At 51.5% G+C, this 18,878-nt stretch overlaps 1 protein-coding gene across 1 annotated transcript in view; it reads left to right on the forward strand.

Moving 5' to 3' along the window:
* The window catches only part of KIRREL3 (kirre like nephrin family adhesion molecule 3), a gene marked incomplete at both ends in the record, with an annotated part of 344,332 nt that overhangs the window by 209,589 nt on the left and 115,865 nt on the right, over positions 1-18,878 (forward strand). Inside the window, one exon of the mRNA XM_082296886.1 lies at positions 13,372-13,449. Coding sequence (XP_082153012.1) covers positions 13,372-13,449 — 78 coding nt within the window. The remainder of the gene's footprint in view (positions 1-13,371; positions 13,450-18,878) is intronic.

Raw genomic sequence — 18,878 nt, forward strand, 5'->3', positions numbered from 1 at the left:
CTTTCGGCAAGAAGAAAAAAAACTTCCGACAAGTGCAGCCAGAGCATTCAAATCTCTGTGTCCTTCCCTCTTGGAGCAGACAATATCTCCTGCAAGGAGTGGTTTATGTGCAGGATGCCCTGGTCACATCTATCTGTGAGCAAAATGAAAGCTTGGTACAACACCTGGGGGGTGCAGGGTCAGTTATATTTTGGGATTCGGAAGGATGGCTCACAAGCCCTGACACCACTCTTACGGCTATGGGTAGGATGCACTCTGAAACAAAAAGTGTGGTGGTTTTTTCTCTGTGTGTGACTTTTGGTTAGGTTTTTGTGTTTGTTTTTTTTTTAAAAAATGGTGATGCGACGTGCTCACCACCTGAGGTGCCCTATCAGCATCACTGCCCCGGCACTCGTGTTGCAGTGATGAAGAGCGATGTTTTGATGGCTGCTGAAATTGTAGGTGATGATTCCTTCTTTCTCAACAGCAGGCACCATCCCTCATCTCCCATGCGATTCATGAAATTCATTCCCTTGTTTTATCTCTGGCTGAGGTTGCAGGCGAGTGAGGTCGGTGAGGCTTGACAGGCGTTTGGAATAGGTTTTGTTGGGTTTAAATGAGTTGAGAGTTCAAAGCCGGGCAGGTAATGGAGCGGTTCTGCTCCCCTTGTTCGCTCTGAGGGGATGGCAGACCTTGCTGCTCCTCACAGCACTGGTTCAGAGGCCAAGTGCTCCAGTCAGGAGAATCCTGAGGCACAGCTGTGTTAGAGGGTAGTGCAGGACAAGGGAGAACGGCTTCACACTGATGGGGGGCAGGGTTAGGGTGGATATTGGGAAGAAATCCTTTCCTGGGAGGGTGGGCAGGCCCTGGCACAGAGTGCCCAGAGCAGCTGTGGCTGCCCCTGGATCCCTGGCAGTGTCCAAGGCCAGGTTGGATGGGGCTTGGAGCAGCCTGGGACAGTGGAAAATGTCCTTGAGGATGGAATGCGATGATCTTTAAGGTCCTTTCCAACCCAAACCATTCCATGGCTCTAACAGAAAGAGCACCTTCATGAAACGTGGATAACTTGACTCAGCACATGGGCAAAGCTCCCTGCCCCACAAGCGACCCCGACCTCAGATCCGAGCTGTTCGCTCACTTGTGGGAGCTCGGCAGTGGAAATACATTAAAGTTCCCTTTTCCTGCAGCTTTTTTCCTCCAGGTATTTAATCTTAGTTTACAGATGAAATGTGCAGTGGAGAAAAAGATGCTAATCACACAGTTGCTGCACTCCGCTCCAGCCACTGGAAAATTTATTGCCACGCGTCCTGGATTGGACAGGGCTGGAGCATCACCCCATTAACAGCTTTGGAGCGGCAGCAGAGAGACCCAGCATCACAACAGGGCATGACCCTGAGCCTTTGGGGCCACCAGAGACCTCGCAGGGGTTGGTGGAGAAGAGCTGTACTTCCTAATCTGCTCTTGGCTCAGCTCACAGGCAAGAAAAGTCCAGGCTGGGCTGGAAGCTTCCAGCACTTGGCTGTGAGTGCCACCAGCAGCTTCCCAGTGTTTTATGGCTTTTTGTCAGAGGAGTTTTTATCAACCATTTGTCAACACTTTCAGGCACTGGGTGGGATTCTGGGGGTGTCCTGTGTAGAGCCAGGAGTTCAACTCAATCCTTGTGGGTCCATTCCAACTCAGGATATTCTATAATTTAACTACTCAGCTCTTCCCACTTTTTTTAGCCAGCTGTTGAGATGCCATTATTTCAGTCTTCCGGATACATCGTTATGTACATCCCTAATAGGTCCCTTCCCTGGCTGTAACAGGGCACGTGGCTGTATATGATCAAGTTCTGCCAGGCTTTTATAAACCCAGAGCAGAAGGAGAGGTCAGGAATCAGACCAGAAATGGGATTTCTGCGTCTCCCAAAGAAAGGTGTTTGGCTGCACAGCTTTCTGAGCATCTTGTAATATCAAACTGTCTTGGAAGCGAAGTGGTTTGATTTTTGGCCTGTCTCAGCCCTCAGTGGATTATTGGGCTTGCAGTTCAGAAAGACTCAAACTGCAGCATCAAACTGTGATGCATCTTAAATATATGATTTTCACTTGGCTTTTTGCAAGACCCATGTTTCTTCCTGGCAGGTCCTCCTGCAGCTGCATTTCCCCTCCAGCACCGGCAAGCCCAGCAGAATCTTGGAGCACACAACCATTCCAAAAAGTCCCTCTCCTGTGGCTGTGTTTGCTTATGTCTCTCTTTTTTTTTTTTTAACTAACTTGGACTATTTTCATAAAACCTCCCACCTTGAAGAACCCAAAATTGCTGAGCAAGGAAATAATTGTCAGTGGTGCAAGGAGTGCTCGTGTCTCTCCTGCAGCAATTAGCAAACCTTAACACAGGCTTGGCTCTCTTTCCAATTAAACCCTGGTAAGCTGGAATGCACGATGTGCTAATGAAGCGGGGAGTTTTGGAGCTCCTCTGCTGGCTGTTTGGAGGATATGGGAGCTTCAGGCTGTCTGGCTGAAACGAAGCCATTGAAAGTAATGGGCTGGACAATCTCACCCCATTACTTTTAATGGGATTGAGAGAGTGCACGCGGGAGCAGCGCTGGGGGAAGCAGGGGAGCTGTTTCCACAGATCATCCACGTTATGGCCAATGCTGGGAAAATGCCCCCCTGGCAGCAGGAGCTGTGTGCCGTGATAGGGTTTGGTGGGGGGCAGCAGGGAAGGTGCAGAAAGGCACCAGTGCCACGAGTCAGCCCTGAGCGGGGGCTGATTTTGGTCAGGGCACATCACAAGGAGGGGAACTGCTGGGTGAGGAGATCCCTGCTGCTGCATGGGGAGATCCCTGCTGCTGCATGGGAGAAATCCCTGCTGCTGGATGGGGACATCCCTGCTGCTGGATGGGGACATCCCTGCTGCTGCATGGGAGAAATCCCTGCTGCTGGATGGGGAGATCCCTGCTGCTGGATGTGGGAGATCCCTGCTGCTGCATGGGAGAAATCCCTGCTGCTGGATGGGGAGATCCCTGCAGTGTGTGTGTGCTTTGGTCCCTCCCTCATACCCATCTTCCCTGGTTTACCTTCCTCCCCTGTACCTGTGCTGATTGCACCTGTAGAGGTGGAGGGAAGGTTTAACATGGTGTGAAATACAAGGATTTTAGCTGAGGCTGCTGAGCGTCGCTAGTGAAGCATTTGCAGTGGGAAGATCCAGCTAGTGGGACTGGCTGCAGAAATTGTGAGTTTTCAGGTCAATCAGGAAACTGCAAATGCTCGAAAAGGGGAGAGGGATGGTCATGAGACACGAATATCGCAGGAGGAAAGATTTAGGCCAAATGCTGCAGCCTGAAGTTGTCGTGGATGCTCAGTGCCTGTGGTGTCCCCTCTGGAGCCAGGCAGGAGCTGAAGCAGCCCAGCCTGAGGCCGCTGCTGGGGATGCCTGCATGGCCTGGGTGATGGATTTGCTCCTCGTGGTGGGACTGAGTCTGCTCCCACTGGGACATGGAAGGAACATGGTTGGGACAGGGCAGCAATCAGCCTCCCACAGCCTGAGATTTGCCCACTCACTTTCCTTTCTCCTCCTGCTGAGCGTGGCCAAAGCCCTCCCTGCCGGGGCACTTAAACCTCAATACCTCAATCAAAGCAGAAAGGGACGGAAATGTGGTGATGAGATAATCCCTTAAATCTTATGCCTTTCCCCCCTCCCTGTAACTGGGGCCTTGTTCCTTGGTGGAGGGTTGGGGCCTGTTCTCACGCTGCCCTTTCCATTTAGCACCACAGCTCTTCCAGAAAGTTTGAACGGAAGGGGAGGAGCAGGGACTGCAGCAAGTGCATCTCCAACTGGGATTAACCTGGAATTGCTGCTCCTTGGCCAGCTGCTCATCTGGGATAGTTTGGCGACACCACCACGAGGTTCCCCAAGCTGTTTAGGTACCTCAGCTCCCATTCAAATTCCTGGGAGGCAATTCAAGTTTGGATATCTGAGGAGGAGATGGGGATTAACCTGTGCTGTGGGTCTGCCCTGAGATAACACATTCACGTCACCAATCTCCTTCATCTTGGAGAGGAGACAGCACAGCATGAACTGGTCACAGCAGGTCTCCTGCCCCTTCCCACCTCACAGGCAGGAAGGCAGCTAAAAGAGACAGCTGAGAGTTGCCAAGGAGAGGAAAAATGAAATAGAAGCTGAAGATCAGAAATATTTTTAAAACGCCTCAGATGCGGAAGAATTGCAGCCATGCTGTGAGGTAACCAGCAAATAGAATTTAATTATACGATACACAGGAGTAATGGAGCTTGTGAGGCTGGAGTGTGATTCCCCAGTAATAGGAGGACAGCAGGGATCCCTGCTTGGGCTGTCGTCTGTGCTCATGGGACAGTGCTGCAGGGCTTTCCCTGCCTCCAGAGGGGAGGGAAGGACCACAGCTCCTCTACCTTGGAGGATCTGGGCTCTTCTCGGGGTGTCCAGCACATGGAGCCTTTGGAGCAGCTGGGAACTGGGATTCTCTGGATCGGGGGCACATGGGCTTGAAGGCAGTGACGGAGGTCAGGCAGAGGAAAGCTGTGATCCCAGCACATCTCCGAGGGCAGAAGTGGTTTGTGCTTCCCTGTGCTGCTGCCCATCTTCCCAGACTTGTGAAAAGGGTGGCTTAGGCAGCACCACGTCCAAGGTGGGAGGTGGGAGGAGCCATTGTTGATCCAGAGCGTGGCTATAGATGTGACCTTTACGGTGCTGTGGGTTTATTTTTATTATTTTTCTCTCCGGCTTATCCACAATCTGTCAGAGCAGCGTGGGGACTTCCAGGGTTTATTGCAAAGTGTTTCCATTGCCATGTTCACCTCCCAGCTGAACTTGTTTGGTTTTATTTTGTTGGTTTTTCACCTTTAGGGGGTTTTGTTTGTTTCTTTGTTTTTTACAAGGTGCTCTGTGTAGGGTGTGAGGCAGGGACACTCCCACTTTGTGTGCAGCTCTAGACCTGCATGTAAGTGTGGCTCCCTGAGTGCCAGGGGAGCACAAGAAGTGTTATTTATTCCACGCTGAGATGTTCCCACCAGGCTACAGGATAGTGTCGTGCTGTGTGTGTGGCTGGTGTCGCTCAGATTGGGGTGGGACATGCAGGGGTCCCTCAGCAGGAGCGAGGAACAGCTCTCAGTAAAATGAGAAGCCCCAGCGAAATCAGGCCTTTAGAGAAAACACTGCATTCTTAAGGAATCAAAATACATGGGCTTTGTGTCTTTCTCCCTGTCAGTTTTGTTCTGAGCTGGTTTTAGACCATCTCAGAGTCTCACAATTCCTGCTGGGAAGCCCTCCCAGTTTGTAGGAGCACAGGCACTGGAGATGGAGCAGGACCAGCTCAATCGATCTTCCAAACACCCCTTCTCTTGCAGCCCACCCTGATTCACGCAGACCCCGTGTGCTGCACACCCTGGAGCTTCTCCAGGCTCTGGGCCGTGTCCCCATCAAGGTGTTTTATTTCCCTGGAGAGCTTTGTTCAGTGGACGAGGTGCGGTGGCAAGGTGGGATGGGTTCCATACATGTCCTCCACCCTTTCCTCTCCATGGAGGGTGGGGTCAGGTTTCTGCTGTCTGGAGCTGAATGCGCGGCCCCTGGGTTTGGTGGGGTGGGAGAAGGTGGGTGAAGGAAGTAATGTGGCATCGGTGGCAGGCAGGTCCCTGAGTGGCTGCGAGTCCAGGGCTCAGCTGCCAAGCAGAGAGTGGAGGACAGACGGCCCAGGGCCCAGGGCCCTTGGCTGGAGCACAGGAATTCCTGGAGGAGGTGGAGCAGTCAGACAGGGCAAGAGATGCTGCCTGTTCCCCTCTCCTATCCTCACCATTCATGTCCCGAGGGGGCACGAGGAGCTCCATGGAGCACGTGGATCTATGATGAGGCCAAGACAGATGTGCCCAACACCTGGCTGTCCTGCCGTGTCCCTGGCTGCCCTGCCGTGCCCCTGGCTGCCCTGCCACCTCCCTGGAATCAGCAAATCAGTTCAGATCTCCTCCTGGTGGGATGACGTGGATGGTGATGCATCCTGGTTTCAGGGGCTGACCTGGGGAAACCCCGGGAGAGCCTGGGGAATGCATGGGCAGGTGCCTGCCTGTTGCTTAAATTTCCCTGGAAGGTTTGTTCCAGACCTTCCTGCAGCGGCTCGCTGCATTGGAACTGAACATTGGAAGATTTGGCTGGAGCAGCAGGTACAATGGGCTGGAGTGAAGCTCATTAGTTCCCTGGGAAGCCCTCGAAGTGCAGGTCAGAGCCACCAGCCGGGGAAATTGGTTGAACAATACAGGAATCTCACAAACTGCAGCAAAGCCAGGAGCATCAGAGGGGCTGAGCCAGGCCAGGCTCTCAAAAAATACTCCAAACTTGTGTGAACTGGGGGGAAATGCTGGAGCTACACCTGCATCCCATGAGACTGTGAAAGGAAACAGCAACCCTACAGGAGTGGGGCCTTCAGAAGGGGGGTATGGAGGGAGCAGGTGCCAGCCAAAGGCGCACGGGACTGTTTCTTGGAGTTGGGATCATGGGCAGCCCCACCAGCCTTTTCCGATGCCTGGGGGTGTTTTTTGCCAGATCATGTGGAATTCTCTGTCTCTGTGGGGTACCTGACCCAGGTCTCAGCGGTGCAAACAGGAGTGGGTTTGATATTCAGTAGTAAGGAAAACAGATTGTTTCTACATAACCTTTTATTTGGTTTTCTTTCAAATAAAACCCTGTGTGGAAGTTACGACTTTTACAGTAGGAAATACAGAGAAAATACTTTTTCCTGCACGAGAGATGTAGTTAAGCTGTGGAACTTGCTGCCCCAAGGCCTTAGCAAAGCATTTTGGACCAGTGTTAACACATACCTGAGCACACGAAGCTGGGAAAGCTGTTTGTGTGGGAAGGTTCAGGTACCAACAGCCACCTTATTCTGAGGTGAATTGTTTTTCCCTATTGCAGCTCCATCAGATTCCTTAACTTCAGGAAATAAATAGTCCAAAGAATGACTGGATTGGAGGTTTGTGAAGATTTTTTCTTCTCTTGTCGGATGCTCCCCAAATTGGACATGTTTGTGAGAGGTTCAGAAAAAGTGCATCAGCCATGAAGGGCTGGGGAGGAGAGCAGGGAATACAGAGGGATTCAGTTCTGAACTTTAGGGACCAAAGGCTCTGTGCTGCCACTAGAGAAAAAAAACTCTTCAAAACACTCCAGTGCCGAGTTACAACTTGGAGGTGCCTCTTTTCCCTTCATTAGCCAGGCAACACAGGGATATCATTCTCTTTGCTCAGCAGCACAAACCCCTCTTCTTTCTTTCCCCTTCTGCCAGTTGTGTTTCCTGCTAAGAAGCAACTTTTAATTGTCTGGTACCGGGGCAGAGCTTGTTCCTGGGAAGAGCTGCCTCCTGCGTGTTTCTCTGCTCTTCCTCTTGAAGCTTCCAGTGCTGATGCCTTTCAAGGCACTTGGAGAGCTGGATTCCAGTGTACTCCAGGCATGTGCCTGTCCGAAGTTGTTTGTCCCAGAGAATCTCCTCCTGGGTTATGGAGACTCCGGTTTTCTACGGGGTTGAAAGAGGCACAGCAAAAATTAGCACACCCAAGCTTTCCTGTCTTTTTCCATTATGGTTTTTAACCCAGAAAAATGTTTGAGAGAAGTTTCAAGGATCCTCCAGACCTTCACCCTCCAGCACCAGAAATTCCCAGTAGGGACAACAGCTCTGGCACTGCTTTGTGCTGCTGCTGTTCCCAAATGCAGGTAGGTGCCTCTCCAGTGGTGTTTAAGGCAATTTAGGTCTTAGCAGACATTTTATATGATTTTGGGGAGTTTTCCCTTGCCATGCAAAGTTGATCTGTCCTCTCCGAGGTGGTCTTCACCCTGTACAGCAATAGGAGAGGCGACTGGAATGACAAATTCCAGGCAGGACTGGCTCCTGAGTGGGGACAGTTCTCCACAAGCCCTGCCGGATATCCTTCTCTCTTTCCAGGTCTGTGGGCTGTGGGAGAATAGCCAGTTGTGTTTTCCATCTCGGAGCAATGAGCTGGCAAACATCTTTGCTCCATCTGTTTTCTTTCACTGATGGATTCTTTAAAGTTAGACTGTGGTCCCACAGGGACACACTCAACTAATCCTCCGCTTTTAAGATTTTATTTGGGCAATAAATGGATGACAAGGTGGTTTGCGAGTACATAATACAATAAATGGGTTTATAAATGCAACTTTTTTGCAGAGCACTGTAAAATAAAATACAATACCACTCCGCCATTTAACACTGATCTCTGCTTCATTCATATTTCAAACAGTAATGTGCCCATTTTCTCATCTGGGAAGCCTCTTAGGTTTTTTAATACATTTTTATAAATTAACCAGGCACAGATTTAATAATAATGTGCATTTGTATGGCTTTTTTAATCTCTGAGGATCTTGGATTGCTCTGCACACTTACCAGTGCAATATAGAAATTCCGTGCCGAAGGATCCGTTTGCTCTCTGCCGAACTGCAGCGGGAGTTTGGGTGGCTCAGGAATGCTCGTGGATGCATCGAGGGAGGAGGCTTGATCCCAGCACTCATGGCAGGAGAACGTGGAGGGAAAGGTGCTCCCTGGGTGCCCAGGGCAGAGTCCTCTGAAAAGAGGTCACAGGGATGTTTGGGATGGTTCTGAGCCTGGAAATCAGGATGCAGAAAAACGAAGAAAATGCTCCTTCATGTGTTTCTTCAAACTTTTGGGATGCAGCATCCCTAGACACAGTGAAGCCAGGAGCATGGAAAACCTTGGGATCTTCTGTCTGTGTTGCTGCTTTCTCAAGGCATCCATACACAGCAGGCAACTGGACCCACCAGAACAGGAAACTTCTAAGCAGGAGGATGAGGTTTCTCCATCAAAGTGTGTAATAACCAAAATCTCTTCGATTTGGTGACGTAGGATCTTCTCCTGTCACCTTGCTGGCCAACTTAGGGAGATGTTGAGCTGCTTTCCTTGGAGAATTTCGTGCTCTTTGAAGAGCTCCCAGCTGAGTTCTTTGCTTCTGGGATCCCCAGGTGAGATGAGGCTTTTCCAGCGCTCTGCCTTTCCCAGTTCCCACGTTTCGGTGTCACTGACAGTAGGATATCTGCCACTGAGGTTGCCCATTCCCCATCCCAGAAAGAAAAACTTTCTTGAGGAGTTAAAGAGTTGTAGAGTAGAGTGAAACTCATGGATATAACATGCAATTGGAAGAATTATTTACAGGTAGCAAATTGCCATCACTGTGGAAGGAAAACATGAGAAAATGGAAATGTGTTATTTATGTTAATACAAAGTTTTAAAAATTTAATTTAAGAGACCAGCTGTTTCTGCTTCTCTTATAAGAGTTTAATTGGTATATAATAGCATAGTTAATTAAATACAAATCAATAGCTTAAACCAGCTAATTGATATTTAATATGTATGGGAAAATATAACTTAGTTGTAATATCATTAGCTCGATATTAAATAAGCAATGGAATTGCAATTATGCCTTTACAACGATTATAAAGTTTATCGTTCTTTAATAAACTTGCAATTAGACAGGGTGAGCTGAAAAATTATTAAACAGGTATTATTGGGCTATTAAACATTTATTATCATTCCTGGTGGGATACAGCTACACAATAGTACACATTATGATTATGTTAATAAACCCTTATTACAGCTTTGCAGCTTCAGCCTTTAGTGCACCGGTGATCGGATATTTTGTTCCCTTCCTCAGTGGTGAGCGAAGGAGTTGCCTTCAAATTGAGTGAGGAAATACCATACAATGAAAGAACTGAGGAAAAAGCAGAAGGAATCCGTAGTTTGGGCCAGCACTGAGAGATCTTTCTTCCTAAACGTCTTTCCCCTCCATTTCCCAGGCTGAGGATCCCTTTCTCGAAGACTCCGAGGTTGTGTTTCTTTTGAAGCTTTTGCTTCGTTGTCAGTGTCAATTCATGGTTTGAATTTGCTCCTGCTTTGCCCAGGGAGTGGCTCCACTGCCAGTTTGGGGGTGAATTAATGCAGGTACTTCTGAGAGAGTCAAAACCATGGTTCTGCTGTGTGTTTTCCAACCAGGGTACTTTAGCTCCCACTTTGTCACAGTGCGTGGGATGATCAACTTCAGCTGTAACTACTTTTGCCCTGCTGAGAAATTCAATTGTCAGCACAAGGAATTGGATGGGATTGATTTGGGGGAGATGGGGGCACGCAAGGGTTAAAACATTCTGGTTTCAGTGTGTCTCAGCAGCCCCCTAAAGCCAAGATATTTAAAATGCTGGGTGTCTGCTTAACTATTTTAGCTTTAGGTAGCCACTAAAAGCCAAAATGGTGAGACATCCTTAGGCAGCAGAGTCATCTTGACTTATTTTACCTTTTAAAGGCACTCTCAAGTATTTAAAGGTGCCTTTAGCTATAAAGATTTTTGCGTGTTCTCACAAATTTATGGTATGAATTATTATAATGCAGTGCTTTTGTACAGCTCCTTTCATCATGGGATATCAAAGTGGTTTATAAGTGTTAATTATAGCACCCCTTAGGGAGGCAGACGGGAGACAGGCACCCACACCAGCCTGCTGAGCCAGGCTCCAGAGGGGCAGGAGCCCACATTTCATTGGGATCCTGCTCAGCCTGAGCCCCCCTCCCTCTCTGAGGGCTCAGCTGGGCCTGGGGCCTGTTGGGCAGCACAGCCCTTGCATGGGGCTGGAGCCCCTGCCCATGACCTCTTTTTTGGGAGCTTTTTGCTCACTGCAGTGGGAAGGTGACAGCTGGACGCCTGAGTGGTGGGATTGTTGTCCCAGGACACTGCAGCTCCTGCTGCCCCAAGCTCGGGGGCCACCATCATCAGAAGGACGTGGAGCTGCTGGAGAGAGTCCAGAGAGGCCACAGAGATGCTCCAAGAGCTGGAGCCCCTCTGCTCTGGAGCCAGGCTGGGAGAGCTGGGGGTGCTCACCTGGAGAGGAGAAGGCTCCAGGGAGAGCTCAGAGCCCCTTGCAGGGCCTAAGGGGGCTCCAGCAGAGCTGGAGAGGGACTGGGGACAAGGCATGGAGGGACAGGACACAGGGAATGGCTTCCCAGTGCCAGAGGGCAGGGCTGGATGGGATATTGGGAAGGAATTGTTCCCTGGCAGGGTGGGCAGGCCCTGGCACAGGGTGCCCAGAGCAGCTGTGGCTGCCCCTGGATCCCTGGCAGTGCCCAAGGCCAGGTTGGATGGGGCTTGGAGCAGCCTGGGACAGTGGGAGGTGTCCCTGCCCATGGAAGGGTCCTTAAGGTCTGTTCCCACCCAAACCATTCCATGATCTTGGTGATGTTTGTGCTCGTGGCCTGTGCAGGGTGTGGCACCCCCCTCATTCCAGGTCTGTGTCCAGGAAAACCGAGCCAACATCCACACAGGGGCCCTGCATGCACGTCTGAGTCAGAGCCATGCTGGCTTGCTCAGCTCCGCTGTGGGCTCTGCTGCCTTGTCTGACGCTAATCTAATTGTGTTGTTTTAATTACTTTGATACCTTGGTGCTCGTCAGAGGCTCAATAGCAATCGATGGCGTTTTGTTTTCCTATCAATAAAGACATGAAGGCTCTCACCTGCTTTGCTGGCTCTGCGCAGTCGGGCCCGGAGGCTCCGGGCGGGCTCTGCCAGGCACACGGAGTGTGTGTCCCCACAGGATCCTGCATGGAAACCCCCCCAAGGTCAGCAAGGTCTTCTCGATTCTCGTTATCGGGCAGGGCTGAGGGAGGCAGCCTGAGCTGGGTGTCCCTGCAGTCAGAGGCATCCCACACCCTGCAGGCCGACACCTTCCTGTTTGCGCAGACCATGGTGGAGCACGTTACCTCTGTCCTGCAGAGCAGGAGAACGGGTTCCCACCATCACAGGTTGCTCATTACCCCTTCCTGCTAATTCTTCTGGTGGTTGATTCATCTGCCCTGATCTTTAGACATCTCCACCTGAGTTAGTCACCACCTTTTTTGGCCGATGAGAGAGTTACAAGCAGCCCCAAAGACATCATGAAAGGTGAAGTGAGTCACATTCTGGAGATGCCTGCTTCTCTCCAGGGCATTTCCTCCAGGGCGAGGCAGATTTAGGGGAGCAATTAAATTTCAGCTTACTCTGAGTATCTCAAGAGACTTTCTTTTGTCTGAGCATCACCCTCAGTGGGTTTACATGTGTGATTTGTTTTGGTTAGATGCTGGATCCTCCCTAGTGGGAGCCTTAGGACCAGGAGCCTCCTGCAAGGTGGAGCTCTGTATGATGTTAGAGGAAGTGCTTTAGCTGGGCTGGTGCATACCCTGAGTGCCCTGGAACCAAAAGAAGTCTGGTTTTTTCTAGGTTTAGGCTCAAATTCTGCCTCATACTGTGCACAAGAGGAGGATATAACCACTCTGCTGGGATGCCATGGCAGCGAGCACCGTCAGGGAGGGATTCTCTGTATGTGTGTCTATACCCACGTGGATCTGGGGATCTTCCCCACACATCACATCACATCACATCACATCACATCACACTTCCCTCTTCCTCTGGACACGATCCAGACCCGCAATTCAACCCCGAGTTTGCCTCGTGGCACTGAAAGCCAAGTTTGCCAGGCAACTCCTGCTCCTCTCTCCAGCCACCGCTGCGCTCTCCACCCTCCTGCTCCGCCGCCTTCCCCTCCTGTGCGCGGCACAACTTCCCAGCGCTCCTTCCTCGGCAGAGGGGGCTCTGCAGAGTCCACAGCCACATTAAGTAAACATCAAAGGGGCTTTGATCAGCGGGGCTCTGCAGAGCGCAGAAGCCCCCGAGGAGCTCTGCAGGTCCGCAGGCAGCGCTGGGGACATGGTACCTTAATTTTCTGCACTGTGACACGGGAGAATTTGTTTGAAGAATGAGAGCTCTCTGCCGCTCTGAGATGCGCACGGGGACAGCGCCTGTGCTCGCAGCCTACTTCTGGAAAAAGCCACGCTCAGATCTCTCTGTTTGTTACCAAGAGTCAAAAAGCCCCATTAACAAATCAAGGAATCAAAGGCCTGTGCCTCCTCAGACTCTGGCATTCTCCTGCTCATAGGGTCACTGGCTTGCTTCTAAAGAGCAAGGTTCCTCAGGCCAGAGTTATCTTCCCTCCTGAGGGCCATTTCCCATTTCACTTTGCTGCCCACTAAGGGAGAAAGGGATAAAAGAGTCCTGTTGTTGCAACACGCTGCTGTGGAGGAAGATGCAGCTCATTCCCTCACTTGGAATAGAGGAGTGCTTAAGGACAGGACAGGGAGGGGACAGCCACCCTCCTGTCTCCAGACACACTGGCTTGGGGCCCAGCCAAGCTTAGCTTTGTGAGGCTGACCAAAGACTTCAGCTACATGCCCACCTCACTGGTGCTTTTCCTGAAGGGTGTCTCCAGCAGGATTTGCTCCCTGCAGCATCCCCAGGTTCCTGCTCCTGTCCCCAGCCCAGTCTAACACCGCGCTCTCTTCTCTTGCAGAACTGGGGCTCCCGGGAAGAGGATGCTGCCTAGTACTGGGGTTCATGTACAAGGAGAAGTACCGCAGGATGACTGAAGGTGAGCAGTTCCCTCACCTTCTCTTCTTCTTCCTCTTTAGCAATCTCATTGTGAGGGGCCTCACCTCTAGGGATGTGCTGGGTTCTTGTTCCCACCCAGGAGAAAATTCTACTTCCCCTTTGATCTCTGGAACATCTTAGAGGGTGTGGATGTGGGGAGCCCCCTGTGTGAAGCTGCAAGAGAAGAGCAGGAGCTTCATATTTCCATACATCCAAAATCCACTGTCTTTTCCTACAGAAGGGATTTGTCACATGGGAAGCTCTTGCAGCAATTGCTGCATGTACTCTTTTTATCCTAGTTGGGAGGTAGTGGTTAACCTGACACTTCCAAAATCCCAGTTTCCAGTGCCTTTGAACCTCGCAGAGTCGCCGTTATATTGCTCTTCAAACTTCTTCTAAAATTTCCCTATTTTATATTCCACTCATTCCCCAAGTACTTTATGAGCATTGATTAATCCATAGAAATATCATAAATAATTATGAAGCATAATAACTAAACAAAAACCATTTATGCTCAGAAGAAGTGGCATCCTTGCTTCTGGTAGTTTCTCTTCCGGGAGCCAACCCTGGTGCAGCACCTTCTGATTAATGTTGGATGAGAGAAGGAAGCCCAGAGCCCTGTGAGATGGGAGGGTCTCCAGGATGTGTCACGGAGAGTTTGGCTTCTGTGAGGTCACTCTGGGAATTGGAAACTTGACCCAAGCGTGGATTTAACCGTTTTTAGGGGTTCTGATTGGAAATAGTTGGGACAAAGGGTGTGATCTCTTACCCTACTGCGTTTCCTTTTCTGGGAACATCCAAGGTCAGGCTGGATGGGGCTCTGAGTAACCTGGTCTAGAGGAAGGTGTCCCTGCTCACTGCAGGGGAGTCAGGCTGGGTGACCTTGAAAGGTCCCTTCTGACCCAAATGATTGCATGAGTCTTTTTCCCTGCATGGGATGGGGTTTTGCCAGCAGTTAGCCATGGGGGCATCTGCTCCTGCAGGAAGCCTTTTTCCATGAGAGTAAAAGGCGAGTTTGTTTCCATGGAGTAAAACTCTCGCAGAGGAAGTTTATGGCTCAAATATCTGTTAGAAGATCAAAGGTTCCTTCACGCTCCCAGGAGCCCTGATACTGAGCTGATAACATGGGGAAAGTACTTCACAAGACTTCACCTCATGCTTGTTAATTACCACACGCTCTTTAAACATTGATTAGAGGATGTTTTTAATGGGAAGGGGTCGCCCCATGGGACACGAGTGCTGTGAGAAGGTGCAGCCTCCCTCTCGGTACCTTCCTGTCCCTCAAGCCTCTTGGACAGGCTGCTGGTGGCTGTGCCCAGACCCTGGGGATGCTCACAGGGTGTTGGAGAGCTGGCAGGACCCTGGGCACCCTGCCAATCCTTTGGGATTGCTCTGGTCCCCTGATGGCTTCAGAGCCTGCGTCAGCCTACGAAGTGAGGCCCCTTTTCAGGCTGAGCACGGCTTTGTGTGGAGAGAACAAAGACCCATGAAAGGCCAAAAGTAAAGCTTTTGTGAGGGAAAGGGAACAAAGTGTTCTTGCCTGACGTGCAGCCAGTTTCTGGCCCCTGCAGGCTGCAGGGCCATTATGTTTAAAGGTACAATCTGCCAAAAACAAAAGTCAGGGGGATTTCCATGGCTACAAAGACCACCTAGGACTTGTGTTTTCAGTAGAAGCAGTTCCAGATAGTTGCAGACATCCAGCTTCCCAGGGTTTTGGTGGACTGCCATGCAGATCCACACTGTATGGTGTGTAAGCTGGGGTGGGGTCAGACTTCTGGTCATCTACAGGAATTTCCTGCCCAGGGTGCCTGAGCCGGACTCTTTGGGCCAGTTCCCTTGCCAGGGTGAGGAGAGAGAGCAGCTCCCCTTTTCTATTTGTGCCAAGTGAGAGCTTTTTCTCCTTTCAAAAAGAGTCTAGAGAACAGCCCTGTCAGTAATTACAGGGGAGCTGAAGGAACTGAAAGCACAGGAAGGCAGTGGGGCGGTGGGATAATACGAGGTGTGGGAGGTTTCTTCCATCCTGGAGGAAACAGGTAATTGCAGGGACCATTAGAACCTTCCTGTCATTTACTGGAGACATCTACAATGGCTTGGAGGTAGATAAGCGCAAGAGGAGTTGGAGGCCTTGACAGTGTGGAAGAATCATTTACTGATGGGAAATCATTTCTTAGGTTGGATTTTGGGAGAAGGTTCTTCCCCCAGAGGGTGCTGGGCACTGCCCAGGCTCCCCAGGGAATGGGCACAGCCCCGAGGCTGCCAGAGCTCCAGGAGCATTTGGACAGCGCTGCCAGGGATGCCCAGGGTGGGATTTGGGGTGTCTGTGCAGGGCCAGGAGCTGGGCTGGATGATCCTGGTGGGTTGCTCACACCTCAGGATATTCTGTGATTCTGTGAACATGGCTCTTCTGGCTGTCTCCACAGAGAACATCCAGGCTGGATGCTCACAGACCAGTTTGGGAACCTCTCCCAGCGGGGTGAAAGAGATGTGGGTTAGAGATGCCCAGCAAGGGTCTGTGGTGGCATTATGCTGTTTGTTGACCAGCTGGCAAGGGGTGATGTCCATTAGCACAGCTGGTTGCAGATGTGGCTCTTCCAGCTGAGGTGGGCCCCAGGATGAGGAGCCAAGACCTGTGTCCATGGACGTGCCTCTGCCCATGTCAGTTCCATCAGCTCCTCATCCCAGTCTCTGTGTAGGGATCAGACAGGTCCAGGTGAGGTGTTGGAGCCTCTCCCAGATGTCAAGCACCACGTGATGGGCACAGCAAACCCGATATGGGCACTGTCCTTGCGCTGCTGTGCTGTGTCAGGTGCGACCACTTCTCACTTTGTAAGGGCCTCAGCAGGAAAAGCCTGGATTTGGGGGTGGAATTTGGCTGGGGAGCACAAAGGCACAGCTCCAGCGTGGCTGCTCTGCGCTCATCCCGGCTCTGTGATTGATGATGGGCTCGTCTCGTGCTGGGCCCTTGCTCTGGTGTGCACTGGGAGCTGTGGGGTGGAATGAAGCTGGTGACAGTCATGGACAGAGGGAGAGGAAGAGCTGTCTGCAGTGACGGCCGTGCAATGAAGACACTTTGGAGTTAATCCTCCACCATCTGTCTTCATTCTGCTAATAACCCACTCAATCAGCTGCTGCCTACTGTTTGTTAACATTCAGAAACAGATACATAATCAGGAGGAGCGTGCTGTTAGCTCAGGAGGGGCTGGATTGCTCCTTGGGCATGGCTCTCCCATGGCCACAAGGGTGGAGCAGTGGGAGCCACGGCAGGCTGGATGTCCCCAGGCACCTGCAGTGCAGGACAGGTGGTGCTGGGGCTGGAGGTGGTGCTGGGGCTGGAGGTGGTGCTGGGGCTGGAGGTGGGCTGAGTTACCCTGCTTCTCCCAGGTGATTCGAGGTGATTTTGGAGTAGAAAGATGTTCTCTAGGAGGTGGGTCACCATATTCCCCGAAGAAAAAGGGTTTTGAGCTACGATGAAAATTTGGGCTTGTTTGTCTATTCCCACTTCTCCTTTCTCATGCAGTTCTCTTCCCAAGGGCAGGCAAGGGGTGTGCTGGAATAGCTCTCTCTGCTCACCCATCATGCTTGGTCCTTCCCTGTCCGTGCCTGCCGGTCCCAAGCTGGGCTCGCTCTGCTCTCCCCTGCAGTGGTCCAAGGCAGGAATTCAGATGCTGCTCCTGCAATTTTGCTTCTTCTCTCCTGCCTTTGACTACTTGCCAGATCTAACTCGAGTCATTAGCAAGCGTCACTGCAGCAATTATGGCACTTTTTGGCTGCCATTCATAAAGCTACTAACGGGAACGATTAAGCGCTGAGAGGTGTCAGCCTTCACCTCCACCACCTGTTCCTGCCAGCCACCAGCTGCTGGAAGCTGCCTACAACAACGTCCCCCCACACAGGGCAGCGGGGCAGGGCAGGTCTGACCTCCCCTTCCAGACACTTTGCTGGCTCTCGTGTCCTCACATGTGGAGGGCAGGTGGCATCTCCATGGGATGGACACAGCTCTTGGAGTGTGAAGGCTGGGCTTCATCCTCGTGCCCAGCACGGAGTGGTGAAAGCACGGCTGGGGAAAGGGACAGAAGGATTTGGTGCAGCATCTTCCTGCTGGAGCAGTGAGTGGTTAATGATCTGTGCCCAGGGAAGGACAAACCCCCCTCTTCAGAGGGATGTAAACACTGCCTGCTGTGCCAGGAGAAGGCTGTGCCGCAGTTATCTCCGGCAGCAGCCGCTCTCCGTTTGTGTCGGGGCTGGACTGTGCGTTCAAGGTGCCTCCATTCGCCACACAAAGCACAGCAGAACCAGCAGCCTGTGCTGCAGAGCTGCAGCTCCACATAGCAACGAGTGCTCTCCCTTCTGTGCGAGAGGGAGGGCCTGGCAGATCATCTCTGCTGGGTAAGGGCTGCAGGAATCAGCTCAGGGAAGGGCTGCCCACACCCAAGGTGCCACGACTTTTCTTTAAAAGCCATGTGGGGCTGCTGGGCAGCATCATACTGTAGCGGGGGGGTCGTGGGAGCAGGGGAATCCAGCCAGAGTCACGATACGAACACCGATACGATTTGAGCATCGTGCTCCCCTTTATTATTCCATTACACCAAGTTATACTTTTTCCAAAGTTCACACCCCTTTCCCATGAGAAAGCCTCTAAGCAGCGGGGGAGCTGACCAGTGTGTACCTTTTCCCAAGGCTGTTCAAGGCTGCTGGCTAGCAGGTGCCTTGCAAGCCTGTTTTCAGCCTGAGGCCCCATCAGGGGTACTTCTGCAGCAGCCCTGGGATGCCCAAGCCCTCCTGGGGTATCCTATATACCACAAGGAATCCCTCTACACATACAAACGTTCAGTTTTGGGAGGGTGAAGGGTGAGGCCTTGGAAGTTTTGCAGTCTGAGCTGCAAACTCACCTTGACTCTTCTGTTGTGACAGTTTGGGATCTTATTTAAAGGCACTGGGACTAATGCAAAGCTCTGCTGTCTCTTGTTCACAGAATCCCAAAATGTTAAGGGTTGGAAGGGACCTTAAAAATCATCTGGTCCCAACTTCCCCCTGCCATGGACAGGGACACCACCCACTAGACTCAGGTGCTCAAGGCCTTGTCCAGCCTGGCCTTGGACACCTTGAGGGATGGGGCATCCACAACCTCCCTGGGCAACCCGTGTCAGTATCTCTCCACCCTCACAGTGAAGAATTTCTTCCTGATATCTGGTCGAAATTTCCATTTGTACCCATTCCCCCTTGTCCTGTCACTACAGGTCCTGACAGAGCCCCTCTCCAGCTTCCCTGTGGCTCCTTCAGATACTGGAAGGTGCTGTGATCTTCTCCAGGAAGGTGCTCCCGTCCTCTTATCAACTTCATGGCCTCCTCTGGACTTGCTCCAACAGCAAGTTGCTGGGGGAAGGGGGTGGTCCTGAGCTTCAGGGTGCCTCCAGTCTGCAGCGAGGTTTC

Source organism: Coloeus monedula (assembly GCF_965178545.1).
Source record: "Coloeus monedula genome assembly, chromosome: 25".
Taxonomy (NCBI): domain Eukaryota; kingdom Metazoa; phylum Chordata; class Aves; order Passeriformes; family Corvidae; genus Coloeus; species Coloeus monedula.